Genomic DNA, 27,578 nt, shown 5'->3' on the forward strand with positions numbered 1-27,578 from the left:
AAGCCTCGGTATCGCAGTCCCGGGATCCCAATCCCACCTATTTCCCGCAGGAGGCGCCGGGGGGCAGCAGTCCCTCCCCTCTCCCCCCCGACTCCGACTCCTGGGGCCCAGGGCCAAAGTATTTTTCCCTCCTCCCCTCTCTCCAGCCTTCAGCAGGTCCCCGGACGGCCCGGAGTGAGTGACGGGCTGCGCGGTGATTATGCGGAGGAGGGAGCGGGGTGCGGGGGGGCCCGCGGGCGGCAGCGCTGACCCTTCACATTTCCGATCCTCCGGGACCCTCATCCATCCGAAGCTGCTCTTTGTCTGGCCGCCTAATTGCCGGCGGACAGGATGGATGGCTGGACCGACAGCCCCGGAATCCCTAATAAAGGCCGAGGCCGCCAGAGAGGGAGAGGAGGAGGAAGGGGGGGGAAAGATGGAAGGAGGAGGAACCCGGCGGGCCCTGGCCCTGGGGCTCTGAGCCGCCCAGCTGACAGGGATGGATGGAGGATGGGGGGAGCCTGCCTAGTGAAGAGAGCCTGGGGAGTCAAGAGTCTGTGTCGGGACCAGGACCAGAACAGGGCTGGGGTCGGGGTTATAGATGAGCAGCAGATAGGCCAGATCCCTGCAGCCTTCCGACCAGGTGGAGATTAAAGAAGGGAAAGGAAATGGGTCTGTATCTCGTTCCCCTTTCAACCAATGCTTCCAGCCCAGCATGGATGCACAGCTCCCCCGGAATGATTCCCGGAAACCCTCATAGGGCAGGAGGGGAACCAGCCTCTGTTGCTGCTCTACTCTAGGCGGTTGAGTCCACCTCTGGTCTCACTGCGGTCTGCCCTACCCACCCCACCTCCATCTAAACACTCTGTCTCCTAATACAACCCCCTCCATTTCCGGGGTCAGAGATCATGAACAACATGGCAAGTTTAAGTCAATAGAACTCCCATAAATGCTCTTTCTCATTCCAAGGCTGCTGTTTTCCATTTATGCCCTATCTTCCTAGTATCCCCCCTTTCACTCACCTGTCAGTTCTGGGATCTATTAGCCCAGTGGGCCTGACAGCTGTCTGTGACTTACTACTCTGTACATTTCATTAATGAGAGTCAGTAGTGAGTAAGGAGTGGGGAAGGAGAGACTCTGGATGATTTCTAAGAAGAGAAAGAGTCAGAAGTTGAAAGAAGAGATGAGACCCAGGAACAGGGGAGGGTCCTCTACTGCCTTGGGAAGGGAGTTGGCTTGTTGGAAATCTCTCTTCTCCAGTCCCAAATGGTTTTCTGGCTTAGACCTAATTGTTCCCTAGAGGGAATGGGAAGCCCCTGCAACCACTAGACTTTTCCATACCCACAATCTGCTACTTCATCTGCTTTGAAAGGGCTGAAAGGCTAGAGAGAATCAAGCCCCAGTGACTGATGAAGAAACGGATATTGCTTGGCACCAATGGACTGACCAGCTCAGGAAACAAAAAGCACCCTGAAGATGCAGGTCAACTCCCCTCCAGAAGTGACAATCTGTAGGAAGGAAGGCTCTTCCTGGGGTTGAGAATGCAACTGGTAGATGGGACAATGCCAGCTGAAGGATTATCTAGACCTCAGGCAGTGACTGTGGAATCTTTAAGATGTACTATTTTGGGTATCCCTAAGACAACACAACTCTGCTTGCTCCCTTGGGCCTTGGGCCAACCTTGGATGTGGCCCACATGCCCTGAACCTTAGAGATTTCTCTCCTTTCTTTTTCATCTTTCTCCCTTTTAGCTTTCTCTACCTTACTCCTTTTGGTTCCTTTTCTTTTAATACTCCTGGTTTTAGTCTCTTTCCTTCACACTCTTCCCCTCCTCCCCCACTATTTTCTCTCTGGATTTTCTCATTAAATCTTTGACCCTGTGGAGTTAGAGAATCCCTTCTTCCCTTCTACTTACTTTTTTTACATGTATACCAAACTCAGTCTCTTCTTTCCATTGCTACTTTCTTCCATCTTCTCCTCCTTCCTACTTAGTCCCTTTTCTAGTTGGATTCATTCCCTTCTCACATGTTATTGCTTCTCCATCCCCTTTTTTCTGTGTTTTTCCCTTGAAGCCCCCTCTGCTTTTCCTGTGGCTTTCTCTCCTGTTCCTATTCTTTCCTCATCCTCCCACCCATTTCCTTGCCTTCTCTATTTCCCTATTTTGAAGTGTCTTGGATTTTCCCTTCAGCTCTCTACCTACCTTGAGTTTTGAAAGGATAAATTAGAGCTGTGTATTCCAAGATTAGGACAAGGGACAGTTTGGTGGCCCTCACAAAACTTGAACACTGTTCTACTATTCTTTGGTTTGGTTTTGGTTTTTTGTTCCTCACCTTCTGTTAAGAGATTAGTAGGGTGGGGAAGGAACAGAGACTAATCAAGAAACAATGACCTTAAAGGCAGATATCATAAAATTTTAACATGGAAACTTCTTGAGAACAATAGGCGATACATATTTCATGCAAATTATATGCTAATCATATGCTAACCAAAAGTATGGTCTTACTGTGTGTGACACCTGGCTGGAGCCCTGGGGAAAATTCTAGGGTTAAAGTAAGGGCTGAGAGAATGTCATCGGAGGTTCAAGTTATCAAGTTAAGGCTGTGGAGTTAGGGTTAGGAATCCATTTAGAGGTACGTTAAGGATTGGAATTACTGTAGTTCTGGCTAGATTTAGAATGAAAAGTAGAGCCAGGATTCAAAAGGGTCTGGATAAATGTTGGGGTTCTACCCCTTCCCTCTGCTGGGACTGAAATAGGGAGGCCTGAGCACTCATCTTGGACCTCCTGACTCAGCCCTGCTCCTCATTTCTCTTCTGGGCCACTTCTTAAGCCCCTTTCCCAAATCTCACCTGATTCTTCCTGGTCACCATTTACAAATCATCTCTTAGCCCTGCTAGGCCTCAAGGATGACTTGATCAGCAGACACCAAGGTCTGTCTGTCTGTCTGTCTGTCTGTTTCTCTCTCTCTCCTGCTTTTGCACCCTTGCTCTTCATCCCCTTATGAACCCAGCCTCTTAACCTTGCTGTCCCAGGGTCTGCTGCTGGGCCCTGGCCCTCCTAGCCCTGTCAAGTGACAGCTGCAGGGGAAGAAAGAAGTGCCTGGTGAGCTGGAGGCATCATTCCAAGAGTGAGGGGGAAAGTGCAACAGAACATGAATAAATTCATGGAGCAGGCCCCCTAGCTCCCTCCACAGTGCTCCATGCCCCTCCCCCGCTGCAGCCCTGCTGGGCTCCCACAGCTCTACAGCCAACAGCACGGCTCCCCACCCCCAGAGAAGCAAGAAGGTGAGAGAATGTCTGCACTGAGAAGGAGAGACTGAGAAAGAGGAGCAGGGAGAGGTTTGTGAACAACGATTTGTGTAAGAGGGGCTGAGAAGAGAGCTTTAAGGACCAGAAAGCCTGAAGAAGGCGAGGTTTCCAAGGCAGAGTTTCTGTGGTGACAGCAGGGGCCAAGAAGAAAGAGAAAGAGAGAAAGAAAATGCGAAGTGAAAGACAAGAACCAAGAAACAGTTTAGTCGGTGGGGGATGAATGCAGGAATTGGAGAGGAGCAGGAGGTAAGATAGAAAAAGGGAAGAAAGGAAGAAGGAGAAGAGAGAGACAGGGACAAGAGAGAGAAGAAGAGGAAGCTGGGGTAGGGAAGGCAGTGTGTGCATGGACCTGCTCTCTCTCTTCTCTGATCCATCCATCATCCCAGCCTGGGGGAATCTGCTCTGGAATTAGACATGCAAGGGGCTGTCGAGGCCCTCAGCCTCCCCCATCCCAAGACAAATGGTGACAAAGACCTTGGAATAAAATTTGTATTTATAGTGTGAAGAGCCAGCTCCTCCCTTTCCTCCCACGACCAACAGTCTCCATCCACCACCTGACCCTCTGTCAAGGCCTCCCCTTACCTCTCCTCCCTCCTCCATCTGATCTAAGGGAAAGGCAGAGGATAGAAAGAGATCTGTCCCAAGAGGATCAGTATCTAATAAGGAGCTCGGGTTGTCCTGCAAACCTTACCCCCTTGGTTGACTGTTTGTTCAACCCAGGCCCAGTGATGCAGCAACACGTGAACCCCCTCATGACCCACCCCAGATCCTGCCTCAGACCTATCTTCAAAAATTCAAATCCTGTGTCCTAACCTCTGACATCAAGTGTCCTCACGCCAGCTCCCTAAGCATCTCTGTTCCTTCTTCCCTCTCATTATTCGATTCTCATTCCCCAAGGCCACTGTCTCAATTCTCTGTCCTATAAACACCTCACCCTTGTCAATCCTGAGGCTTCAGAAAATATAGGTATGATATCCTTCCTCTAGAACTTCCACCCCTTAATCTGGGAGGGAACTATATAGTCCCTCCCATCTTGCCACTATTTTCCAAAAATCAAAGGCATAAACTACCACGGGAGGGCAAAGGCCCACATTAAATCTACAGGCTAATTTACATTTTGGCATAGCAAGTTTCTGTTTCTCTCCTGGCTACCAATTATAAAGGGTATGTGTGTGTGTGTGTGTGGGGGGGGACAGAGAAACTCGGGTCAGGTGTAAGAATTTTCCTTTTTCCAGGTTAATAGTAGAGCATGTATCCCACTATGCAAGGGGCACCTGCTGAGACTAGGCCCAAGAGAACTGGGGACAAGAAGGGTGGTGGGACTAGGCTTGGCCGAAGCCCTTATAAAGAAGATAAGAAGATTAAAGACAGACCTTTTCTATCCTGTTCTTCTCCCATTCTGCAACCCTGACGAGTTTCTCCTGCTGCTCTGTGTCCCAATCAGCAGACACCTAGCTAGACAGATAAAAAGGAGGGACATTCTCCCCCTCCACACTCTCACACAGGAATAGACATTCATAGTAACACAGAGATGCAGGTACACAGTAGCACACAGTGAGACATTTCCGAATGACATCATGTACTCTTACAGTCCCATACAAATGCAACCACTTCCAGACTCCTAGGCACAGCCATGCATAAACACTGCCATATATTTACATACACACAATCGCAGACAATTATGCAAACTCACACGCAGGCACATAAACATAGAGTATGGCACAGACGCATAAGTCAGACACAGAGAAAGACCTCTTCACTCACTCAGACAGACTCTCACACGCAGTCCCATTCGCTCTCTTCCCTTCGCAGAGAGTTGATATGTCACATTGGAGTCCGTACACGGACCTGGGTGTCTCTGTGCAGCTCGCCATTTACATTTCTCTAGATCTGTCAACCTGTCTCCGCTCCTTGTCTCTCCCACTCTATCTCTGTCTCTACCTCTCTGCGTTTCTCTCGCTGCTTTCTTTGGGGATCTCCCTGGTTCTTTGTCTCTGTCTCTGCATCCGTATCTGTTTGTCCTTTATTACCTGGTTGTTTGTTTCTTCTCTGCCTCTCTGCCTGCTTTATACTCTGTCTGTCTGTCTGTCTGTTGCCTTTTCTCAACGCATTTCAACAAGTACATGTCGAGCACCTGCCCTGGGTTAGCACAGAGCCAGGCATCGTGGGGACAACGTCTTCTTTTTCTTTCTCATTTTTTTTTGCCCCCTCCATTGTCTTTTTCTCCCCTTTCTGTCTCCCCACCAAGTCTCTCATGGATCTGCCTCTCTTTTCTGGTGTTTCTGTCCACATATCTCGGCATCACTGCCTTTTTCAAATTTCACACGGCTTCTAGCTTCTGTCTCGGTCCTCTTGGCTACCTTTCGGTGGAGCCCCGACCCCGTAGTAGGGGTGACGGGGTAAGTGGGCCTCCCCTTAGAGCTATTTCCTGGGGTAAGAAAAGAGAGAAAAAGACCTAAGGGGAGGGCCAGTTCTCCGCCCCGCCCCCGCCCTCCCCGCTCTCAGCTGCAGGGGTCGCTCCGCCTCCGGCCGCTTATAGCGGCTCCCGCCGCGCGGCTGCTCACACAACCCGCTCAGCCACCCCAGGAGAGTGGGAGGGAGGGAGAGAGCCAGAAGGAGAAAGAGAGTGAGAGAGAGAAGAGCGGGACGGGGGCCGCTGTCAGGGCTAGGGCCCGAGTGGGGTCAGCACCAGCCCAAGGCCAGACAGCTGAGCCCTATGAAGAGTTCGAATCGGGGCCGTGCCTCCCGAAGCGCAGAGCCCGGGGAGCCCGGCCTGCGGGGAGCAGCCCCCAGCCGGGCTGGGACCGAACCGTCAAGGGAATCGGGAACCCAGAAGTCCAGGAATCGTGAGCAATCCATCGTGGTTCGAGGAACCAGTGACCCAGGCATCTGGGATCCGTGAGTGCCGAGTAGTCGGGGCGAATTGAGAACAGAGGGTCCCTATATCCGTGGGTGCCGAGCCGTCGGGGGCTGCCCCGGTACCGAGCCGCTTCGCAGCTGCTTTGAGAGACACTCCCGGGGCCCGAGCCGCTGCAGCCGGTCCCGCAGGGGCAGGGGGATCAGACAAAACCGTCGGGTAGGGGTAGGTCCAGCCCAGCCCCGGTAGCTGAGTCCCGGGCTTGAGGAGAATCCGGGGTAGCTGCCACCGCAACCATTGCGCCCAAGAGCGAGGAGGACCTCTTGGCCCTGGCCGCATCCCGCCTGAGCCGCCGCAAGCGGGTGGTGGGCGCGGCCGTCGGGGTGGCCATGGTGCTGCTGCTACTTGTGGCCATCCCGCTGCTCGTGCACAGCTCCCGCGGGCCCGCGCACTACGAGATGCTGGGCCGCTGTCGCATGGTCTGCGACCCGCACGGGCCCCGCGGCCCAGATCCCGACGGGTCCCCTGCTTCGGTGCCTCCCTTTCCCCCATCAGCCAAAGGCGAGCCTGGCCGGAGGGGCAAAGCTGGGCTGCGAGGACCTCCGGGGCCACAGGGACCGAGGGGTCCCCCGGGAGAGCCAGGCAGACAAGGCCCCCCAGGTCCCCCAGGCCCAGGCCCTGGAGGAGCCGTGCCTGCCCCCTACTCTCCCCGGATCGCCTTCTACGCTGGGCTGCGTCGGCCTCATGAGGGCTATGAGGTGCTGCGCTTCGACGATGTGGTGACCAACGTAGGCAACGCTTACGAGGCGGCCAGTGGCAAGTTCACCTGTCCCATGCCGGGTGTGTACTTCTTTGCCTACCACGTGCTGATGCGCGGCGGCGACGGCACCAGCATGTGGGCAGATCTGATGAAGAACGGGCAGGTGAGGGACCCGGCCCCAATCAACTGCCCAATATCTCTGACCTGCCTGTCCCTTCCCCATTTCCACTATCCTAGCTTGAGCTCCTCCTTAGGAGGGACACTCCCAATCTCCCCAGTTGAGACTCCCCAGCCACTTGTTCTCCCCATCCCCGAGCCCGAGGCCTTGGATTGGGGTCTCAGGCAGAACAGAAGGGCCCTCCACCCGTAGTCTCTCTGCCCGATCCAGTTTCTGCTTTCCCCGACTTTGGGCCGGTCCTTTCCCCTCATAAGGGCTCCTTCCCTCCCCCTTTCTTCCGACCCCCGAGACCCTACGTCCTTCTGGCGGTCCCTGCAGACTCCAGTACTTCACTGTCTTTGCTTACTCAAAACTCCCTGGGTTCCCTTCTACCGGCATCCCTTCGGAGTCTCCTCAGTTACAGCTCCCAGCTCCTGACCCTGCTCTCCTCTAGAGTTCCCACTGAAGTCTGCTGGCAGGCGGGTGGGCGCCTGTTTGCAGCTCGGACCAGATTCTGCTCTGATTCCGAAGAAAAGAGTTGTTTGTTTAGTCTTCAAACACAAACAACTATTTCCCTCCACCTCCGCCCCCCGTCCCGGTCCTTTTTGCCAGAACCGCCGAGGCCAGCGGTCTGGTCCTTTTCTTAACTGCCACTTCGAGCTTCCCAGAGGCTGCCGCCGAGGTGGGATAGGAGTACGGAGGCTAGGAGGTGGCAAGGGAATGAGTTTCGGAGGAAGAATAACAGGAATGAAGGAGAGAGATTTGCTGAGCAGCGCCCCGATCTTAAGAACCCAGCAGTATGGAGGGCTGAGGTTCTGACTAACCCCGTATCCCTCAGGTTCCAACGCTTCCGAATAGTCCCCAAACACACCTGCACCTGTTGGAACTCGCCCAGATCCGCTCGAACCCCGGTATTACGTGGTTCCCGCAAAGGGGGTGAGTCCGAAAAGGGCAGAGGAGGTGTGGGAAGGACTCTGGTGGCCAGTACCTGTGGCTGCTGCCGCCTTTGATTTGGGGGAACCGGAACTCAGATTCCTTTTGTCCAGAATTCCACTGGGGACAACGGTCAAGGACTAGGAAGTGCAGCACTCCCAGTGTATATAGCTAAGGGAGTCCTGAGCTAGAGAGGGTAGGAGAGCCCCGCGCTTCGGTTGTGGGAGCAAGTCGAGAAGCTCCCTACACCAAACTGGCTCCTGTGGATGGGAGAGGATTTCGATGTGTCCCCCTTTAAATACAGGGCCCAGTGAAGGGAGATTGTGGCTCCGAAGCATTCTGGCAGAGGTGCCCTGACTCCTGGGTTTGGGGTCCTCAAGTCTGCTTTGCCTGCTCCTGTCTTCCCGTCTCTGTCCACGCATATTCCTGACCCACTGTCTGCATAGTCAGTTCTGTGGCCGTGCGCTTCTGTCTCAGTGTCTGTTTGTCTGGGGTCTGTCCTGCTGCCCATGTGTCTGTCAGTCCATTCACACCGACTGGCCTCTGTTTCTTTGGGTCTCCCTCTTCCCCTGGGCTTCCAGTCCCTTCCACTGAGGAAAAGTGTGTGTGTGTGGCTGGGGCGGTGCCCACTCTGTATTCTGGGCGGATGGCTCCCAGGCTGCGGCCCAGGGGATGGTAAATAGTGATTAGAATAATAATGAATAATTAATGCGTTAATAACCAGCCCCTGCGGGACTGGAAAAGAAATGCTGGGGGGGACGGGAGGGGGGGGGATGGGATGGGAAAGGGAGGAGTGGTTGACAATCCAAGATTTGAGGTGTGATGGCAGCTAGGGCAAGCCTCAGCCTAAACTCACAGAGCTCTAACCCTAAATTCCAGGTTATGGGGCAGGTGGTGCATAATCTTCCCTGCCTGGTCCAAGCGAAGGGAGTGCTGGTTAGAGACCTGAAGCCCGAACTTCTCGATCCCTGGGCCCTCAGCTCAATTCGCTCAAGGGAAGGGCCTTGACATATTATGATAAGTTGCAGGGAAGGGAGCCAGCCAACCCAATCGGATACCGCAGTGCCCCTGCCTGGGGACTTATGAGGTTGTGCCCGGGTCCCCAGGGTGGTTAGCTTTGGGGAGTAGGAATGGGAGAGAGATAAGGCCTGGGCCCGAGTCCCCAGGGGTCCACAGGAAGAATCTGAGACCCCCTCAGGCTGCCAACTGAGGGGGAGGGGGGGGCCAGGTGCCAGGAACTCGGACTTCTGAGGTTGTCCTCGACATCGGTCCCCTTACCCCAGGTCCGAGCCAGTGCCATCGCCCAGGATGCAGACCAGAACTACGACTATGCCAGCAACAGCGTCATCCTGCATCTGGACGTGGGGGACGAGGTGTTCATTAAGCTGGATGGCGGCAAGGTCCACGGGGGGAACACCAACAAGTACAGCACCTTCTCTGGCTTCATCATCTACCCGGACTGAGCCCTCTCCCGACCCCACCCTCAGCCGTTCCTTGCCCATATCTTATTCCTTTTGCTTAATTAGACTGCCAGGTCACGAGTCCCTGCTTCTCCTAACTCCAGACATCAACCAACAGACTGAAAGAAAGCTTCTAGGGGACCAACTAAGCCTTGGGGTGGCAGAGTGGCATAATGTGGGGAGTAATCCTCTTGGAAGAAAGGTAGACTGGAGTATTGCAGCTCAGAGGTAGGAGACCATAAGGGTCCTAGAGATGCTTTGGCCCTACCTTGGAAGGGAGGGCAAGGGTTTGGAGCCTGATTTTCCCCAAAGAAAGGAAGGACAGGCAGAGAAGGAGGTAGTGATATACAATCAGTAACCACCAGCTACTGGGCACCAGCATCTGGAGGCAGGGAAGGGAATCCAGAGCTGATCTGGATTCTATGAAGTGTTCCAAAGATGGAGCTACGGGTCTTGGGCTGGGATGCTGGTCTTCTCCCTCCTGTCTACCCATTCCCCCATCTCCAGAAGGTAGAAGCTGCGGAGAGCTGCACTTCAGTCCTTATGCAACTGAATCCAGCTTTGGTCAGTGAATTGAAGGAGCAGGAAATTATTTTCTGGCATTTTAAACCCAAATTGTGTGGCCCCATCCCTACTATATCCCACAATTGGACTGAGCCCCAGGGTTACAGTTACTGTTCTCTCTTCTAATAAAATAAGGTTTGGGACATGCATAGCTGAGTGTGACTTGGACTGAGAAGGAACAGTGAAAAGAAAGCTACCTCTCTAAACACCCCTACTTAACTGAGTCCAAACCAATTTAGGGAAATGGGCACAAGGTTATGGGATGAAAAAGGATGGAACCTCAGGGGAAATATTGAGTCCAGGAGATACCTAGGCTCTGGCACGGAATAGATTGGTGGATGTGTGGGTCAGCTGAACCCTATGGAGGCCCTATGTTAGAGAGCATTTGACTTGGGAGTGAACAGGATGTGATCCCAGGTTCTTCCTCCAGAATAGGGGTGCTTAACCTGGAGTCCATGGACTCCCAAAGAGTTCATGAACTTCAATGGGGAGAAATTATATTTTACTTAAATAGAATTGGTTTCCTTTGTAATCCTATGTGTTTTATGAATCTTAAAAACTTTATTCTGAGAAGGGGCCCATAGGCTTTACTGCCAGCATTCCGGAGAGGTCGATGACACCTAAAAAAGTTAAGAACCCTTGCTCTCAAGGCCAGTGTCTCTACTTACCCAATTAACATTGAAGGAAAGTCGAATGAAAGGAGAGATGGTGGGGGTGGTACATGGGGTTTGGAAAGAGGGTCTTTGCTCCCAGTAAGATCACCATTGACATCTAGATGTGCGGATAATTTAAATGAGACCAGAGACCCTGAAACTGCCTCTGACCTACAGAAAAATCATCCCTTCAGGGTTGGGGGGAAGCCAGAGAAAGAAGTACAAAGGTCTTTTGAGAGGGTTGATAGTGCCATCTCGTGGATGACTGACACAGCAACAGCCTAAAGCTACTTTAGGCTTTTTTTGTCAGGAAGTCCCAACCTCAAAAATACTCTTCTTTCTGACTTAAAAAGAAGGAAAAAAGGTACAACTCTGAGCATGAAATTTTATTGAAAGATTAAAAAAAATTGTGTGTGTGTGTGTGTGTGTGTGTGTGTGTGTGTGTGTGTGTGTGTGTGTAATAAATAAAAATGAACCATGGGGAGGTTTGGCATGGTCCTAGAGAGCTGGAGCAGAGATTGGAACAAAATCCTGAAAAGAGAAGAGAGCTTGTTAGTCCGACACCTCCTGAACTCGGGGCCAACTTCCTCACTCCATCTCTACTCCAACCAGACTTTCGCTGGGCCTGTGGCATTAGACGAGTCCACCTTCCACCACTGCCTGCGAAGGCTTACCATGGCTTCCTGCCTCTCCAGCCACGTGGCCACGGGATCTTTACAGATCCTCTGGGGGCCCGGAATGCCTCGTCCCGTATAGAAGGCACACTCATCATCCAGGCAGCCTTCGTAGAGGAGTCTGATGGCTTCCAGCCATGCGTTTAATTGCTGACATAGGGCTAAAACAGCAGGACCTGGGGGCAGGGGAGCATGGAGGAAAAAAGAGATCTTTTTAACTTTTCATTCTGAAGGCAAAGGTGGCCACGAGCAAGATGGCCCAGATTCTAGCTTAACATTCCCCACATGTAGAGTGGACTAGGCTGAGGCAGGATACAGATGGAAAAGCAGGGAAATTTGCCCCAGGACACCCTCTTGTTCAAGGGAAGGACTCCAGTCTAAGAATCCAGGGGAAACTTCTTTTGCCTACCTGAACGCCTTATGTCTGGTTCCTTACCTATTGTGCCCATGGGACTCCTCAGGGAACCAAGGGACTGGAGGGGAATACTGCCACAGAGTGGGCACTGAAAAAAGGTGGTGGAAGCTGGGGCGCACACACTGTGGTTAGGTTGCTGTATGACTTCTCCAATGCCTGGGCCTCTAGGGGAGATGGGTTCCCCAACATCAGGGTGCTGCTTAGTTCCCTGGAGGTTGGGAAGTTCAGAACCATGGTCTGAGGGTTCCATGGTGCACGGAATCATCGCCAGTTTGGGCTCCACCATTTTAAGGGGAGACATGGCACTCTGGTGGCTATCTTCTATGGCAGCCAGCCCTTCTACCTCCTGTTGCAACAGCTGCTTCAAGATACTGATACGCTGTAAGTAAGACATATAGGCAGTCATGAGACCTCTCAGCCTCTGGGACAAACTCCAGAAGGAATAGGCTGCCACCCTTATGTCTGTGGGACCCACCTCATGTTTGCTCAGCTCCAGGGACATCCTGTGGGATGAGACTGCTACCCCAACATCTCTAAGGCCCACTTTGTTTCTCGTTGGTTCCGGGGACATCTTGTTGGATGTGGCTGCTACCCCGACATCTGTGGGGTTCAGCTTTGGTTTGCTCAGTTCCGGGGACATCGAGTTGGATGGAGTCATTCCCTCTACATCCCCAGACCCCACCTTGGGTCTGCTCAGCTCCAAGGCCATGCTGTTGAGAGGAGCTGTGGGGGAGGGTTTCTCAGGCTCCCTCTCCACACTTGCCCAGCTCTCTTCATATAATTGTTTGACAACAATCTGCTCCTAGGGGGAAAGGTACAATTGGAAAGCCAAGCTGGCACGTCGGACCTTTTCAACCCTCAGAACTTACTAGGAAGATGCCAGGGTCCTCTGCCAAAAGGGGTCAGAGGAGGGGAGCACATTTCTCTGAGCCAAAAAGCTTCCTAATAGCTCTCCCCGAGATCCTCTTTGTCCCCCAATATTGACTTCACTAGGAAAATGAAATACGGGTTAGGGGACAGAGGGCAAAATAGGATCCCCAAGATTTGCTTCTCATAGGGAAAAGTTGGAAGGTACTTTAAATAGAATTTTGCTAAGTACAGCTGAGAAAACTAGGAAGCATGCCTTTGGAATAAACCCACAGAACCAGAAAGAGGCTGGACTTTGTGTTAGAAACAACCCCCACCTGCGGTCACCCACCACTACTGACCCTGGACAAAGCAGGCTCCCTGAGACAAAACTGTAGAGCCTGTCTACCACCCCTGACCAGGGAGACAGCAGCACACTGCCCCCAACACTCTTGGAAGACTTAGAACAAAGGCAGGGAAGGATGCCAAACCCTCCAGGTACCGCTGCTTCTTGGTCTTCAGTCTGTCTGGTCTCTTACCTGCTGAACTCTGGGGGTCGGAGCAGGGGTGGCCTGAGGAGTCCTGGAGAAGACCGCCAAACTTCGTAGCACAGAGTAGGAGGCCTATGGAGAAATCAGAGGGTGGTGATAACTTGCTACTCATGCTTGGAGGACTTCTTTCCTTCATCCTAACCCCAAATATGTACAAACCATAGCTGGTGGATGAGCAACAGGTACACGACTGGCCAGTCCAAAGGGTGAGGCACGGCCCCCGTGGCCAGGAGTGAAGTGACTGAGAGGAGAAGGGGTCTGAGGGAAGCCAGGACTATCCTACAGGGGAAGAATGAAGAAAATGAGACAGAAAATACCCATTTACCTTGCTGAGCCCAGAGAGGTGAGAGGTAAATATGAAAGAATTTCCTCTAGCCTCCAGCAGAGCTAGAAAGTTGGGGCAGAGAAGGATCGTGTGGATGTGCTGATACTACCCTGCCTGACCTACTCTTATCTCCTCCACTCCCCGGTATCCTCCCTGGGCTCCCCATCTCACCGCAGGGAGAGGGGCTTCATGTGCTCCTTTCCACGGCACCTGCTGAGCCAGATTGGGGGCTTCTTGTCCACTTTGGGAACAGTTGGCAGGGAGGGCAGGGATGACCGGCTCTCCTGGGGGCTGGTGTGCTAGGTAAAGAACGACACACATTCAAACATTCATTATATGCCATGTACAGTAGTGCCAGATCCCAAAGAGGTAAAAGCAAATAAAAGCAAGATAAGTTAGGATGTGCACACAAAAGAGAAGGAGGTCTCACTGAGGGGGACAAAGTGCTGTCACGCCTGATAAAGGAATCTCTTCTGGCCAGGGCCTAGAGAATCAGGGAAGGCCCTAGTAGAGCGGGGCGTCTTAAAGGAGGAGTGAGACATTCAGGGAGGGCATTCAGCCATAGGGAACAGCACGATCAGAGGATTAACTGATTCAACAAATATTTGTCGAGCACCAACACTGTGAGATGAAAATGTTGATTTAACCAGCTGAATAGAAGCTTCTTGAGAGTAGGGACTATTTTTCATTTTGTCTTTTCATCCCCCTCCCCAGCCCCACCCCCTCACATCCCAGGGAACTAGTATAGTGCTTTGCACATACTAAATACTTAATAAACGCTAATGGGATTGGAACTGGTATTTAATGTATACCTGTGTTAAAGCTAAGTGGATAGAGCACCAGGCCTAGCATTATGAAGACTCCTCTTCCCAAGTTCTAATTTGGCCTTAAACATTGTGTGACCCTGGCCAAGTAAATTAACCCTGTTGGCCTCAGTTTCCTTATCTATAAAATGAGTTGAAGAAGGAAATGGCACAGCAGTCCAGTATCTTTTCCAAGAAAATCACAAATGGGGTCACAAAGAATCAGACAAGATTGAACAACACGTAAAGCCATTCTAGAGTTGGTATTGGCAAATTTTCAGAAGCAGCTTACTAATTTGCGGACCTTTAATGTCCTGAGGGGTAGGGAGGTGAGTGGCAGTGATCATCACACTCCGCTTAGTGGGGCAGGAGACTTTCAGATGACACACGTGGAAAGCTGAGCTTGAGGGACAGAAAGAATGTTAACTAGAGAAAGGCATCGCCATGATCAGGTACCATTTTGTTTATACCTCCTGGCTCCAAGCTTTGACATTTCCACTTTACCCTTGTAATTAGTTATCTCACTTTTACCTCACCTGGTAAATTTGTTCTTGCCCAGGGCTGTCCTGAGTCACTGCTCACCTGGGTCCTGATGTCAGAGAGAACAAGAGTGTTGAATAATTGCCCACCCTTGTCACTCAGGCCTATCCTCCTGTTAAGTACAACTATCAACGGAGTCTGAGGCTCCCTGGGGCCACTGGAATAGTGGGAATTTCTGGTGATACATCAGTTAGACTTGGGTTAGCCCCATTCTGGAAGGCCAGGAAGGATCAGAGGAAGCTGACCACATAATGAAAGCTTGGTCACCCTCTTCTGGACTCTTAATCCCCATCCCCTTTCCCCAAGGGCCTCTGATTATTTGAGTGTTAAGGCCATGGGCAGAGTCACAGTGGAAGAATGGAGGAATATACGGGGTCATCTCCTTCAAGTGAGGTACAATAACTACTTAGCCCCTGTTACTGTTATTATGGAACAAACCCCTCCAGAGCGGGCCCCCCCCCCTCCACCTACTTACTGGCTGATGACATTTCTTTCTGTTGACTCTTGATGACTACGGAAGACTGAAGATTTGGTATGACGTCCTACGGTCTGGACCTAAAGTAGAACAATCCGGGCTGAGAGCCCAATCTACCATCTACCTCTAAGCCTCTCCTCAAATTCCAAACTGCCATCTCACACTCATTCTTTCCAGCACGACGATCCAACATTTACAAAGTCTTTACTATGTTCGAAGTGCTGAGAATGCAAAAAAAAAATGAAAATGTGCTTCATCTCAAGGGTGGGCTTTGAGGCAAGTAAAAGGTAGAGATAAGGTAGAAGAGGTTTGCCTTTTTTAAAAAATCCCTTACCTTCTGTCTTAGAATCAATCGCGCATATTGGTTCTAAGGCAGAAGAGTTATGAGGTCTAGATGATGGGGGTCAAGTGACTTACTCAGGGTCACCCAGCTAGGAAGTGTCTGAGGCCACTTTGAACCAGAACTTCCTGGATTCAAATCTGGTCTCAGATTCTTCCTAACTGTGTGACCCTGGGCAAGTCACTTAACCCCAACTGTCCAGTCTTTAGGATTCTTCTGCCTTGGAACCAATACACAGGACTGAGCCTAAAGTGGAAGGTAAAGGTTTTTTTTTTTTTTTACTAGATTATATTTTTATTTTGAATATTTTCCCATAGTTACATGTTTCATGTTCTTTCCCTCTCCCCAAACCCCCCCGAACCCCCCGTAGCTGACGCACAATTAAGGTAAGGGTTTTTAAAGAAAGGCACCTCTGAGGAAGGAGGACATTTCATGTAAAGATAGACTATATAGTCCTATGCTCTTTACCACCACCCCTACTTCAGATGATCTGCATCTCCTTGAGACCTAGCTGTTCCCTATGTCTACAGAGCCAGGGATGACCTTACTTCATCCTACTGACTACTTCTTCCATTCCCAGGGTCTAGTATAGCCCCTTGAACGTGTTGTTGTTGTCAGTCATTTCACTTGTGCCAGATTCTTCATGACCCCATTTAGGATTTTCTTGGCAAAGATATTAGAATGGTTTACCATTTCCTTCTCCAGTTCATTTTACAGATGAGGAGTTAAGTGACTTGCCCAGGGTCACACAGCTAGGAAGTGTCCAAGGCCAGATTTGAACTTAGGAAGATGGACTAAGATAGCAGCTTAGTACTAGCAAAAGCTGAACTTAGGAAGATAGTTTTCCTCACTTCAGATCTGCTCTTCTATTATGCCACCTAGCTGCTTCCCCCCTCCACCCCAACATAGTCGATGTTTAATACACATTGAATGGAACCAGATTCTAATATTGAGTGCCTATTAAGGCTCTAGAGTAGGGGTTCTTAATTTGGGATCCATAGACTAAGTTCACTGGGATTTCGGGGGGGGGGGGAGGATCCATGAATTTAGATGGGGGAAAATGACATTTTTATTTCAATAGAACCGGTTTAATTTGTAATCCTGTGTATTTTTTAATTATTTTATTCCAGTAACAAATCTACATTTAAGTTTTCCAAGGTTACGTGATTCATGTTGTCACCCTCCCCTCTTATTTTATACATTTTAAAGCTTCACTAGACTGCCAAGGAGATCTGTGATATAGAAAACAGTTAAGAACCCCTGCTCTAGAGACTGAGACCTGAATTAATTCTTGAGCTATCAGGTAATGTACTATCTGGCCCAGAGGCCTTGACTATTTCAGCTATGAAAGTCCAGAAAACTGGCCAGAATCCATTGTGTCGGTAGAGGTCTTAGGGACTCTAGAGGGAATCTTTAAAAAACAGAAGCAACAGGTATTCACAAAGCTAAGGGTCTTTTTCTTCCTCCTACATTACTTATCCCCCCCAACCTTATTACTTCCACTCACCTGTGCCTCACAAGAAGCACCTTTTTGGTTGTTTTCCTGAATCCTCACTCTTTGTGCCATTCCAGCCTGGCAGCCCTGACCACTGCTTGTCACCTCCACACCTGACAGCCTGGTAACCAAATCTCCAGGGTCCACTGAAGAAAGAAACGTGAAAGAAAGGGGTGACAGTGGATAGGTATGGGGGAAGAAGTGCCTTGCCTCTGGGTGGTCCTAGTCCTACACGACCATCTTGGGGGTGCTCGAGTACAGAGCTCAAAGGAACCTCAAAGCACTTACTCAGTCTTGCCTCTCTCCCAGTCCATCTCGCTGTGGCCGGTTCTTTTCCGTCTAAGCAGTGGTCAACAGATAAGAACGTTTTCTTTCCAGACCTCAAAGCAGTACCTGACCTAGGTGGGGGATCCACCTCCCCATTTTGTCTCATAAAGCATGGGCTAATTTCCTCCAGGGGGGTCCGGGGTCTGGGGGTTCCCTTCGGGCTTAGAGTCTGCGGTCTCAGCTTGTGCCTGGGGCAGATTAGGCCTCTCTGGGGAAGCGGGGCACCAAACTTCTTCTGCATCATCCCCTAGAGGCAAAGAGAGAAGAAGAAAAATCTGGGCTGCGGCACGAGCAGAGGGAAGAGGTTGTAAACTCTCTGCACCTCCATTCTTCCCCAGCCCCCAGAAGACCAGCCTGGCTCACGCTCACCTTGGGATCCCGGTTCTCCTGGTCCGAGGCTTGGGACCTCCCAGCAGAGAGAAGCAGGCATTTCCGGGCCAGCACGGGAATCCTGCTGGGGGTGGAAAAGGTAGTTTGCAGGGGAGTGTCCATCAAAGCCTTGCTGGTAGTCATCTCGTGAGGCAGAGACCAAGGTGACGGCCTTCTTCTGGTCTTCTGGTGCCCTCCTTCCCTCTCCAACACACGACCCACGAGCCGATTCCCCAAGCCCCGCACGGAAGAGTGGCTGCCGGACCCTCCCAGCCCAGCCGCTAACTAGAGTAGCCACTTCTTCAGTTTGTAAAATACTCATTCAAAGCTTCTGATTGGCCTGTCCGCTCACTCGTGCGGAGCAACCCCGCCGTCCAATCCACAGCGAGTGGGTGGGGTCTGGTCGGTGGGCGTGGAAAGAGGTGGGGCTCTCTCCCTGCTGGCCCTGGCCTCGCGCCTCCTCTCTCCGTCGCTCTTTCTCTCTTCCCTTCCCCTCCTCACCCAGAGAGGATGGGCGGTTTCCACTGCGGTGGCATCCCGATGGCTCAGAACCTGGGGTGGCAGAAGGGGAGGAGAAGGAGCTGCCTGGGCAGGGAGTCGCGGTGGGAAGAAGGAGGTAGGGGTAAGTCCCTCGAGATCCCGCGGCCGGGAAGAGGATGAACCCGGGGAGGAGGGTGAGGTGCAAAGGTTCCACCTAAACTTTACCGCGTGACCACAGCCTTCGCTGACGTCATCTTTGGAGCCATTTTGAAATGTCCCCAGCGGGCTTCTGGGCTGAGAAGTTGAGAATGGGGGAATGGGTGAGTGAGACCCCTTTGTGGGTCGCGGGCATGTGTGCACCACCCTAATTGGTCACTATCCCGCCCCGAAGTATTCAATGGCTCCCTATTGTTTACTGAATAAAGTCTATGTTGTATCTGTCTTTATTGAGAAGTTTCATGATATGGAAGAAGATTCGGTCCAAATACTTGGACTTACTTTGCCTCCGCTACTTAACTCATTATGGGAACTGTCTAAACCCCCGGTTTCCTCAATGGGAAATAGTAAAGGTACCATCTCGTACCAGCCCCATACCGGTTTTTAGGGATGTGAGCATGGACACCTGACCTTCCATCAACGGTTTCTCCCTCAGGAACTCTTTTTATCCTCTTATCACTTCCCATTAAAATCCTAACTTAGGTTTAACTTAGCCTTTTCTGGGCTTCCCAGCTTGTTCGAAATTATCTTATACTCACCACATGCTATTTTGAATTAGAGCTATGGTGGTTGCATTTGCAATGCAGTTTCCCACCCCACGCCCCATTTCTGTGAGTTCTAGAAAACCAGTTTTCCACAAAGGGAAAAAGAATTTGTGAGACTACCTTAATCCTCTCTAGGAGAGAGGACGAGATAGCTGTATTGTCCCGAGTATGTTCTGGGTTTTCAGTTGAAGCCTACTCTTTGTGACCCCATTTGGTGTTTCCTTGGCAAAGAACTGAAATGATTTGCTATTTCCTTCTCCAACTCATTTTACAGATGAAGAAACCGAGGCAAACAGGGTTAAGTGAATTGCCCAGGGTCCCACAGCAATTCTGTACTGGATCAGATTTGAATTCAGGTCTTCCTGACTAAAGGCCTGGCACTTTTTCCACTTTGCCATAAGATACCAGCATTCATGGTATTTATTACAAATAGCTATTTCTGTCCCCGTTTTATTTCCACTACTAGACCATAACTCTTGTGAAATTAAGAATCATATTTCTTGTAAAACTGCCTCACACATCACTCAATAGCACTTATCTAGATACATAATATGTACTCGTGTTTGTTGAATGAATGAGTGGTAGTTCCATTGGGTTGAGCCTGCTGTCTGAAAAAACAGGATAATTTCAGAGCTTTACAACCTCAGGGAGAAAAAGGTTGAGAGTTGCAGGGGAAAGGGCAGCTGAGGCTCTGCAGAAAGACTGACTCTTCCTTGGAGAATCAGTCAATCAAATTTTATTCAGTGCCTACTTAGGGCCAAAGAAAGATGAAAGACCATCTGTGCCCTCAAGGAACTCACAATTTAGTGGGGGGAAGATAAACAAAAAGAAGCTGAAAAGGAGGTTGGGAAGAGGGTTACCCCTAGGAGGAGATAATGAGGTGCCCACACTGGGATTCTTCCTTAATTAGGGGGAGCCCTTTATTGTCTACACTCTATAACGGTTGGTAACTGTTTTGGCCATAAACTCCTTCGGAAGGAGGAGGATGGAGGCGAAAGGCGCTGGAATATGGGGCAGGGGCTGATGGGCCTCCTGGGGCACATCCTGGGGCTCTGCCCGGACTGGCTCATCAGGAGGTGGAGCCAGATATGGCTCGAGAGCCATACGTTGCCGACCCCTGCTCTAGCCTTTCCAATCTGAGGGGGAGTGGGGTCCCAAGGCCAAGGAATACTCAGGAGGAGTGAGTTTCAGAGTTGATTAAATCTTGCCAGAAGACAAGTAAGAACAGTGAAGGAGGAAAGGGATGAAGAGATTAGTCTGCTTCTTGATGGTGAGAATAAGAAGCACTGAATGACATGTCCTTCCTTCAGGGTGGGAAAAATAAGTTAAACTGTCCAAGAGATGAGTTACCCTGCTTAGAGAAAAGGGATGGGTACCATGGCTCTGAGATTATAGCAAAGACCAGAGGTTTATTTTGGTGTCCTACCCTTTTCTTACATGAGTCAAGGTCACCTTTAGGGTCAATAGAAAGTAACTGAAGAAGATTGATTAGATTCTCCTAGTCATGTTACTTTTTTACATTTATTGGCAATTTCCCTTTAAGTGAGTGATTTTAAATAAATTAACCACCAGGAGAGGAGAAAGACACAGGTCACATTTGTAAAAATGTATAGATCTTAGAGGTTTATTGAAAGATTCTTTGCAGCCAGGAGAGGTCTCAGGATTGATGGGAATGAGATCCTTCTCTGGTCTGTGTCTTGAGCTGGCTCTCCTTCAACTATCCCAAGATTGTGGGGGCTTGTCATTTCAGATCAGCCTGTGGGGGGAAAAAGACTGGGAGAAGGGAAGGGGCTCTCCAAGGTGCTAGTGGGGAAGGGGTGTTGCTGGATGGCTATGCTCTGCTTTCTGAGGCAGCAGAGTTCTGTTAACTCAGATCTGCTTGGTGGGGCGGGTAGAGGGAGCACCCAACTTTTCCCAAAATGACTCATAAACTTTTCTGTATTATACAAAAAGGGCCCATTTTTTGTCCACATAAAAGAGGTCCCAATTTATCTAGTTCCAAGTCTCCTATGGCAGTGATTGGCTAAATGGGAATGGGATACAATCTTCTTCTGTCTCCTCAGGATGCAAACTCTGTTATCTACAAGAACTACAAAAAAAAAAAAATATTTCCCTTGGGCTGAGCTAGCAATGTCACAATTTAGGAAAGGGGGAGAAATCTTCCCAACCTACACAATAGTGAGATTTCATAGGTAAGTAGAAAACAAGGAATAGAAGTTCTCACTTTATATAAATTCACATGACAAAAATTCTACTAAATGTAAAATTCCCTGCAAAACCTCTATGTTAACTTTCTGTCCCCCCAAAAAAAGTCCTCAAAAAAGTCCCTCCCATGAAAACAGAAGAATGGCTACCCAGAGAGACCTCTTCTGCTTTAGTTGTCCCACCTGACTGAGGGCTTGGCTCCTGCACCCAGAGCGAAGACCTTTCTTCCATTCCATCCATTGCCTAGTATCCTGTCCCCACATGTCCCTTCCTGTCATCCATCCTCCCTTGTCCAACCCCCAAGTGTCTGCCCCTCTCCTTTGGGTAGGCCCCCACATGTCTGGCCCCAGTGTTCCTCTTCCCCCTTGCCCTTCTCTGCCCCATCCCCCATCTGTCCTTCAATGGTGTGCCAACCCCCTCTTTCCAGGAGGGCACAGCCCCCTTTCTGCCTCCCTCCTTACCTCCCTCAGGTTCACAGACAAATTCAAGTTACTCAGAGGTCTGAAGAATGCCCAGTTAGGTAAAGGGAGAACTGTCTGGAATTTTTCTTGCTGCTAACTAACTTGACCTTCTGCTTTGGGAAATGGCTTTGGGGCTTTCTTCTAGAGGAAGGATTATAGAACTTTAGCTTTTTCTTTGGATTCTACATATGATTGACTTGACCTAGATTGGGGTTGGTGGTAGGAGGATCTTTCATAAGTCTTCTAATATTGAGAAAAAAGTCTCAGTTTACCAGTGTCTCTACCTTTGTATATCTATGTTCTCTAGTAAGCTGTGTTGCCCTATTGACATTCACAAAGAAATGCAGGCATTTGCAATTGCAAACCCCCCAAAAAAGGAAACACATCAATGATAGGCACATAGAGCTGCTGAGGCTAGACATCATGCAAGGCATTGCAACAGATGACCTTTTGTTCCTGGCATAGGGTTCTCTTGTGGCATTCTCCTCCTTGACTGGTGGTGGTGGTGGTGGTGGTGGTGGTGGTCTGACCACTTTAAAGGTTAGTCTTATGGCCCCTAAGAGTGTTATCTAGCCTAGTGGTGACCCCAGAATGGTATCAGGCTCCCTGGGTTGAATAGTCAGACTCCCTCTGCAGAGTAGTAGTAGCATAACCATTGAAAACCTTCTTCTACCACCCCATCCCACATCAGGCTCTGCTAAGGGTTTCTTTTGACTGGAACTTTGTTTTATTTCTGATAAAGGCAAAATACAGGAATTTAGCAGAGAAAGGGGAAGGGATCCTGGACCGATATACTCCCAGGTTTCAGACTCAGTGGAGTCATCTTCAGGTCAGTGGGCTCACCCATTGTGGGTAGGGGTTGCAGTTAGGTTGGATGCTAAGCCACAGATATGCCAAAAGACCAGGAGAGGCCAGAATCATGTGGGAAGAGGAGGCTGCTTGATGAATGCCAGGAGGATTGGAGGATGCGTCCACAGCACCAGCTAAAGGGATGGCCCACAGTTGGGTCATTACATTACTTGGGATTTGGGGTTTGGTGGGAACTAGGCCCCAAGCACCATGCAGGGTGTAGGGGTCAGTTGAGACCCCTGATTTGGAAGTTGGGAGAAAGGGCAGTAGGCATCTTGGATTCATTGAAGGCTTAATAGCTGTGAGTAGAAGATTTATCTATTTCACTCCTCTGTTCCTTATGAGATTCTGTCACCACCTGCTGAGAAGAATAGGCTTAGTGGGGTTTGGGGGCCTATTAGCCCTCACCACCACCCATATTCTGAAGCCTGGGGTTTACCCCTTCCCCACCATAGAACAATAGCTTTTACTCCATATCTCTACCACCCCACCTCCCTGTTGTGGTTCACAGAAATAAAGGCTAAAACTGAGGACCTCCTGACAGCCCTCTCAACTCACCTCTCCATCCCTAGTTTCTATGGTCTTGATTAAAACCATCTTTCGGCTGTGGGCATCTGAGGAAAGTTCAGGCTCAGGCACTTAAGAGGGCAGAGTATTGGGTGATGGGGTGATGGGGAGGGGGAAGGGACAGGAAAAGGAAATGATAATAATTTGCATTTTCACAGCGTTTTTAGGTTTATAAGACAGACATTCTCATTTGAGCCACACAAGTCTGAGGTAGAGAGTGCAAATATAATTATCCCTGTTTTGCAAATTAGCGTAGAAGTAGTGTAAAAAATGGACTAAAATCCCTCGTCCCTTTGGGAAAATAGGGAGTAGAAGCTATCTCGAGTTATAAAATAGAGCCGGGATGGGGGACCTAGGAGATATAGGGAAAAAAGACATCATGGAATAATTAGAGGAGACTCAGATTTGAAGTCAACAACTGGACTTGAATCTTAGCTGTATTCCTTGTTGATCTTGGGCAAATCACTTCCCTTCCATGAGGAATTTCTGTCCAATTATTTAAGGTCCCTTATAAATAAATTCTATAATCTGATGGGGTAAGAAAATGAAGGTATGTAGAGGTGAGCCTGGAGAAGGTAGTGAGTACAGGCAGTGTATGTGTCTGTCTGACTCACCAGATGTTTTCATGCTGAAGGAGGCAAAGGAGTGTATGGGCACAGAGATCCTGGGGAAAGAGAGAGGGCCCAGTGTTGGGGATGGAGCTTTCCTCTGGCTGCTTAGTCTCCAAACATCTTCACTCCCTTCTTTCTTTAGTCCTTTAGCAAGCCTTTCATTATCCTTCTATCTTTCCTTCCTTTTTTCCATCCTCCCTTCCTCCTTTCTTCCCTCCCATCTTCACTAATACCTAGCTGCTTCCTCCTCCTCACACTCCCCCAGATCCTTGTCCTCCCTTTCCTGTCCTGTCTGTCCCCACCTTGCACCTCACTGCTCCCACCTGCTCTCCTCGCCCTCCAGCAGCTTCCTGTAGGTGGCGATCTCAATGTCCAGGGCCATCTTGACGTTGAGCAGCTCCTGGTATTCTCGAAGGTGGCGGGCCATCTCCTCCTTCAGCTGCCGGAGCTCGTCCTCTAGCCTAGCAGCCCCAGCCTGATAACCCCCAGCCTCCAGGGCAAACTGCTCCTCGAGCTCTCGAAGTTGGCGGAGCAGCGCCTCATTCTACCAAGGACAGGAGAGCAGCTCCTTATTCCCCAGCAGACTGGCCCCTCGCTCGCTGCCCAAGTTTAAGGGAACCCTAGGGAACCCTGGCCTCCAAATGGCACTCACGGTCCCCCGTAGGCCATCCACTTCGCAGGTCAGACTCTGGATCTGCCTCCGGGACTCGTTCATCTCTTGCTTGGCCTGCCGAAGGGCCTCGTGGTTTCTGTTGGCCGCGTCGGACAGGTCCGCGTACTGGGTTGGGAGGGCAGGAGCCACGGTGAGGACACAGACGGTGGCCTCCAAGCTCCCCCCCCCCCACCTCATCTTGGGGCCCTCTTGGCCACATACCTTGGACTTGTACCATTCTTCTGCCTCCTGCAGGTTCTTCACGGCTATGCTCTCATACTGGGTTCGGATATCTCGGAGGGCGGCTGTCAGCTCCGGCTTCACGGTGGCCTCCACCTCCACTTGCACTTGTTGGCTTTCCAGGTTCACCTGCAGGTCCCTCAGCTCCTGCCCCCCACGACCACACCCGCGTGAGTCCGCCACAGGACAGACAGGGGAGCCCCGAGTGCCAGGCGGTAGGCATGTCCAGCTGTGTCCTTTCCCTCACATGCCACAGACGTGGTCGTGGAGAGCTGGCGCGGAGGGAGCACAGAGCTGCCCTGGCCTCTCCAGCTTGCAGGGGTGCGGTTCTACTGTTCACCACCAGGGGGTGCATGGGCGTGAGTGAGCGCTTCCCCCAGAGGGGGCCCCTCCCGCCTACTAGCCTCCTGCCCCATCCCCGCAGGGAACCTTCTCTCTCCTTCCCCCCATTCCCGTGGGCCCCTTACCTCCTCGTGGAGTTTCTTGAGGAATTCTATCTCATCCATCAAGGACTCAATCTTCCTTTCCAGCTCCAGGCGGGACAGGGTCGCATCGTCCACGTCCTGGGCGGGGCAGTGGCTGAGTCACACCCAGTAACGGTATGATCCTGCCCTGACTGCCTCGGAGGTCCTCCCCCCCACTCCCATCCCCACCCCCAGAAGCCCCTGCCTCTTTGGGGGCGTTTCCAGCGCCCAGGAGGAGAGGTGCCCACAGTGATACCAACATCTTGGGGCATTTCAGATGGGCTTCGAGAGTCCACCCTGGGGCCACGCCCTGCCTACCTTCCGAAAAAGCACCAGGTTATTCTCTGCGTCCTCTCGTTTGTGTATCTCCTCTTCCAGCCTGGCAGGTACAATAGTGAGGAAGGGTACCCTCAGCGTCCCCCAGGACAGACACATACCCCTCCCCTCCATTTCTCAGGTCACCAGCCCCCAGGAATGCCTCGGGGTTCTGATCCCCAGAGCATAATGTAGGAGGAATTGGGAGTGTTCCCCTCGAGGGTCTGTGGAGGACTGGAGTCAGTTGAGGCACAGAAAGAATAGACCTGGCAAGGGAAGGACAAAAGTGCAGGTGGGGTAGCCCTGGGGCAGGGTGAGCGCTCCCCCTCCCCTGCCCCATCTGGCATCTGAAAAGGAGGATCTGGGGCGGTGGCAGAGGAGACCAGAGCCACCTGACTCCCAGCCCCTCTCCCTCCCCACCTGGCCTGCTCCTTGGGGCCCCTCTTCTTCCCTGACCTTTGCTTGAGAGTAGCCAGATCCTCTGCCAGCCCATCCCTCTCCACCTGCACTCGGTCCCGATCTCGGCCGAGCAGCTCCAGCTCCCTCCGAAGCTCCCGAAGCTCTTGTTGGCACAGCTGGTCTGCCCGGGCCGGCTCCTGGCCTCGGACCTGACTCAGCTCCCCGCGCAGGGCTGCGTTCTGCTGCTCCAGGAACCGAACCTTCTCAATGAAGCTGGCAAAACGGTCATTGAGCTCCTGAAGTTCCTGTTTTTCATTACTTCTGGTGGCGAGGAACTCCTGGTTCAGGGCCTCGGCCAGGGAGAAATCAAGGCGTTCTGAGGGCAGGCGCAGGGCACCTACCCCAGCCCGAGGTCCCCGGAAGCTCCCCAGACGGACAGAGGAGCCAGGGGATGGAGAAGTGAGCAGGCGGCTGGAAAAGCGGGAACCTGAGGAATAGGAGAAGGAGCTTGGGGACAGGGAGGCTGGTGCCCCAAAGGTGCGGCGGTAGGAGGTGGAGCTGGAGCTGCTCCGAAGGCCTGACAAGTGGCTCATGGTGGCTGAGGACTCTGGGTCCACACAGGCAGCCAGGGAAAGACTGCAGAGCCAGAGCAGCCGTGGGGGGTGGGGAGGAGATGCTGAGGGATCCAGAGGCTGCTTTATAGCCGGGCTGGGCATGAGGGGGGGCCAGCTCCTCCCACTGGCCTGACTGCTGAGGCTGTGTGGCCAGGGGGCTGCTCTGTCTCCATTCAGCTTCTGGCCCACAGCTCGGCTTCTCCCTCGGGCCTGGTGGGAGAAGTAGCTTGGGCCACTTGGTCTGGTTTTCCAAGGGTGAACAGACAACATGATAAGTCACTCAGCATGCATTGATCAGCTCCTCTGTGCCCAGCACTCTGTTGTGTGCCCTCACAGAAAAGCCGTGTGGGTGGATGAGCCTGAGATGTCGTACAGGTGTCTGGCACAGAAATAAAGATGGGATGGGGCTGCTGCCCTCCCCCGCCCCGCCCCCCCAGGGTTACAGGACACCTCTGTGCTAGGTGGCCCTTTCCTCCCTCTCTGCAGCCCCAAGTTAAGTCAGAATGAGGTGCAAGGGTCCCCAGCTCTCCTTTAATATTCCTTGTATATGTGTAAAATCACTAGAAGTGGAGGGGGGAGGCAGGTAGGTGCCTCCCGGCTCCCCAGGGCCCTGTCAAAGCCTGCTGCCTGGCGCCAGCTCCACTGCTAATAGATAAAAGTCCCCCCAACCCCCTCCAGTCCCCACTGCGGGCACTAGACTCTGGCCATAGCTCTCTGGGCCTTAAAGACACAGGCCCCACAGAACTGCTGTACCTGACCTGTGTCACTGCTTTTCCGTGGGTTTAGCCCCAGGAGCTGAGCCCCTATTCCCATAAGCTTCTGAGGAAGGGGGAAGGAAGGTTCATGCTGCTTTGGTCAGCCAGGGGCTCATTTGGCCATTGTCTGGATGTCCAAGGCTCTCCCTCCTCCTCCCCCTCCTCAGCTCTTGTGCCCCCTCAGCACAGGCTTTACTGGAATGGGAGGAGAGTGGAGAGATGGGAAGGGGTGGAGGGAAGCGAGAGGGGAAGGCTTGCTCAGCTGTCTTCCCAACAGGAGGGGATCAGGCAGCTCCTGCCAACATTCATCAAGAAATAGAGAGGTTGAGATTGATTTTCAGTCTTGAGCAGTCAATAGGAAGAGGCTAAACTGGAC

The 27,578-nt window shown here is 51.4% G+C and overlaps 3 protein-coding genes across 4 annotated transcripts; 1 reads left to right on the plus strand and 2 right to left on the minus strand.

Moving 5' to 3' along the window:
- The first annotated feature begins 6,531 nt into the window (after positions 1 to 6,531).
- C1QL4 (complement C1q like 4) lies at positions 6,532 to 9,455 on the plus strand. The gene is made up of 2 exons (XM_044679397.1): positions 6,532 to 7,065; positions 9,276 to 9,455. The coding sequence occupies exons 1-2, from the start codon at positions 6,532 to 6,534 to the stop codon at positions 9,453 to 9,455; spliced, it is 714 nt and encodes a 237-aa protein (XP_044535332.1).
- A 1,653-nt stretch (positions 9,456 to 11,108) lies between these two features.
- Positions 11,109 to 17,992, minus strand: LOC123249043 (trophinin associated protein). Its single transcript, XM_044678008.1, has 12 exons — positions 17,830 to 17,992; positions 17,422 to 17,707; positions 17,146 to 17,279; positions 15,299 to 15,378; positions 14,820 to 14,872; positions 13,652 to 13,779; positions 13,315 to 13,434; positions 13,144 to 13,227; positions 12,234 to 12,560; positions 11,780 to 12,137; positions 11,344 to 11,519; positions 11,109 to 11,200 (listed from the first exon to the last, which is right to left on the minus strand). Exons 1-12 carry the CDS (start codon positions 17,971 to 17,973, stop codon positions 11,168 to 11,170), a joined length of 1,923 nt encoding a protein of 640 aa, XP_044533943.1. The 5' UTR covers positions 17,974 to 17,992; the 3' UTR covers positions 11,109 to 11,167.
- A 4,464-nt stretch (positions 17,993 to 22,456) lies between these two features.
- Positions 22,457 to 26,432, minus strand: PRPH (peripherin). 2 transcript variants are annotated; one of them, XM_044677698.1, is made up of 9 exons: positions 25,891 to 26,432; positions 25,438 to 25,498; positions 25,123 to 25,218; positions 24,638 to 24,802; positions 24,416 to 24,541; positions 24,087 to 24,307; positions 23,767 to 23,816; positions 23,144 to 23,223; positions 22,457 to 22,943 (listed from the first exon to the last, which is right to left on the minus strand). In XM_044677698.1, the coding sequence occupies exons 1-9, from the start codon at positions 26,424 to 26,426 to the stop codon at positions 22,878 to 22,880; spliced, it is 1,401 nt and encodes a 466-aa protein (XP_044533633.1). In that variant the 5' UTR covers positions 26,427 to 26,432; the 3' UTR covers positions 22,457 to 22,877. The 2 variants fall into 2 exon arrangements, with proteins under 2 accessions (XP_044533633.1, XP_044533634.1); XM_044677699.1 differs by having other exon boundaries at positions 22,457 to 22,946.
- Positions 26,433 to 27,578: the final 1,146 nt, after the last annotated feature.

Source organism: Gracilinanus agilis, chromosome 5 (assembly GCF_016433145.1).
Source record: "Gracilinanus agilis isolate LMUSP501 chromosome 5, AgileGrace, whole genome shotgun sequence".
Taxonomy (NCBI): domain Eukaryota; kingdom Metazoa; phylum Chordata; class Mammalia; order Didelphimorphia; family Didelphidae; genus Gracilinanus; species Gracilinanus agilis.

Bases quoted from the DNA above. Each gene is read 5' to 3' on its own strand.
- PRPH (XM_044677699.1), bottom strand. From the start codon at position 26,426: ATGAGCCACTTGTCAGGCCTTCGGAGCAGCTCCAGCTCCACCTCCTAC. The intron at 24,308-24,415 runs GTGAGTGCCATT...TGTCCTTGGTAG, and splicing joins TGGATGGCCTACGGGGGACC to AATGAGGCGCTGCTCCGCCA. The intron at 22,947-23,143 runs GTGAGTTGAGAG...TATTCTTCTCAG, and splicing joins TAGAAACTAGGGATGGAGAG to CAGGTGGTGACAGAATCTCA.
- LOC123249043 (XM_044678008.1), bottom strand. From the start codon at position 17,973: ATGACTACCAGCAAGGCTTTGATGGACACTCCCCTGCAAACTACCTTT. The intron at 17,280-17,421 runs GTAAGTGCTTTG...TTCTTTCTTCAG, and splicing joins TGGGAGAGAGGCAAGACTGA to TGGACCCTGGAGATTTGGTT. The intron at 12,561-13,143 runs GTAAGAGACCAG...CTTTCCCCCTAG, and splicing joins CGACCCCCAGAGTTCAGCAG to GAGCAGATTGTTGTCAAACA.
- C1QL4 (XM_044679397.1), top strand. From the start codon at position 6,532: ATGGTGCTGCTGCTACTTGTGGCCATCCCGCTGCTCGTGCACAGCTCC. The intron at 7,066-9,275 runs GTGAGGGACCCG...CCCTTACCCCAG, and splicing joins ATCTGATGAAGAACGGGCAG to GTCCGAGCCAGTGCCATCGC.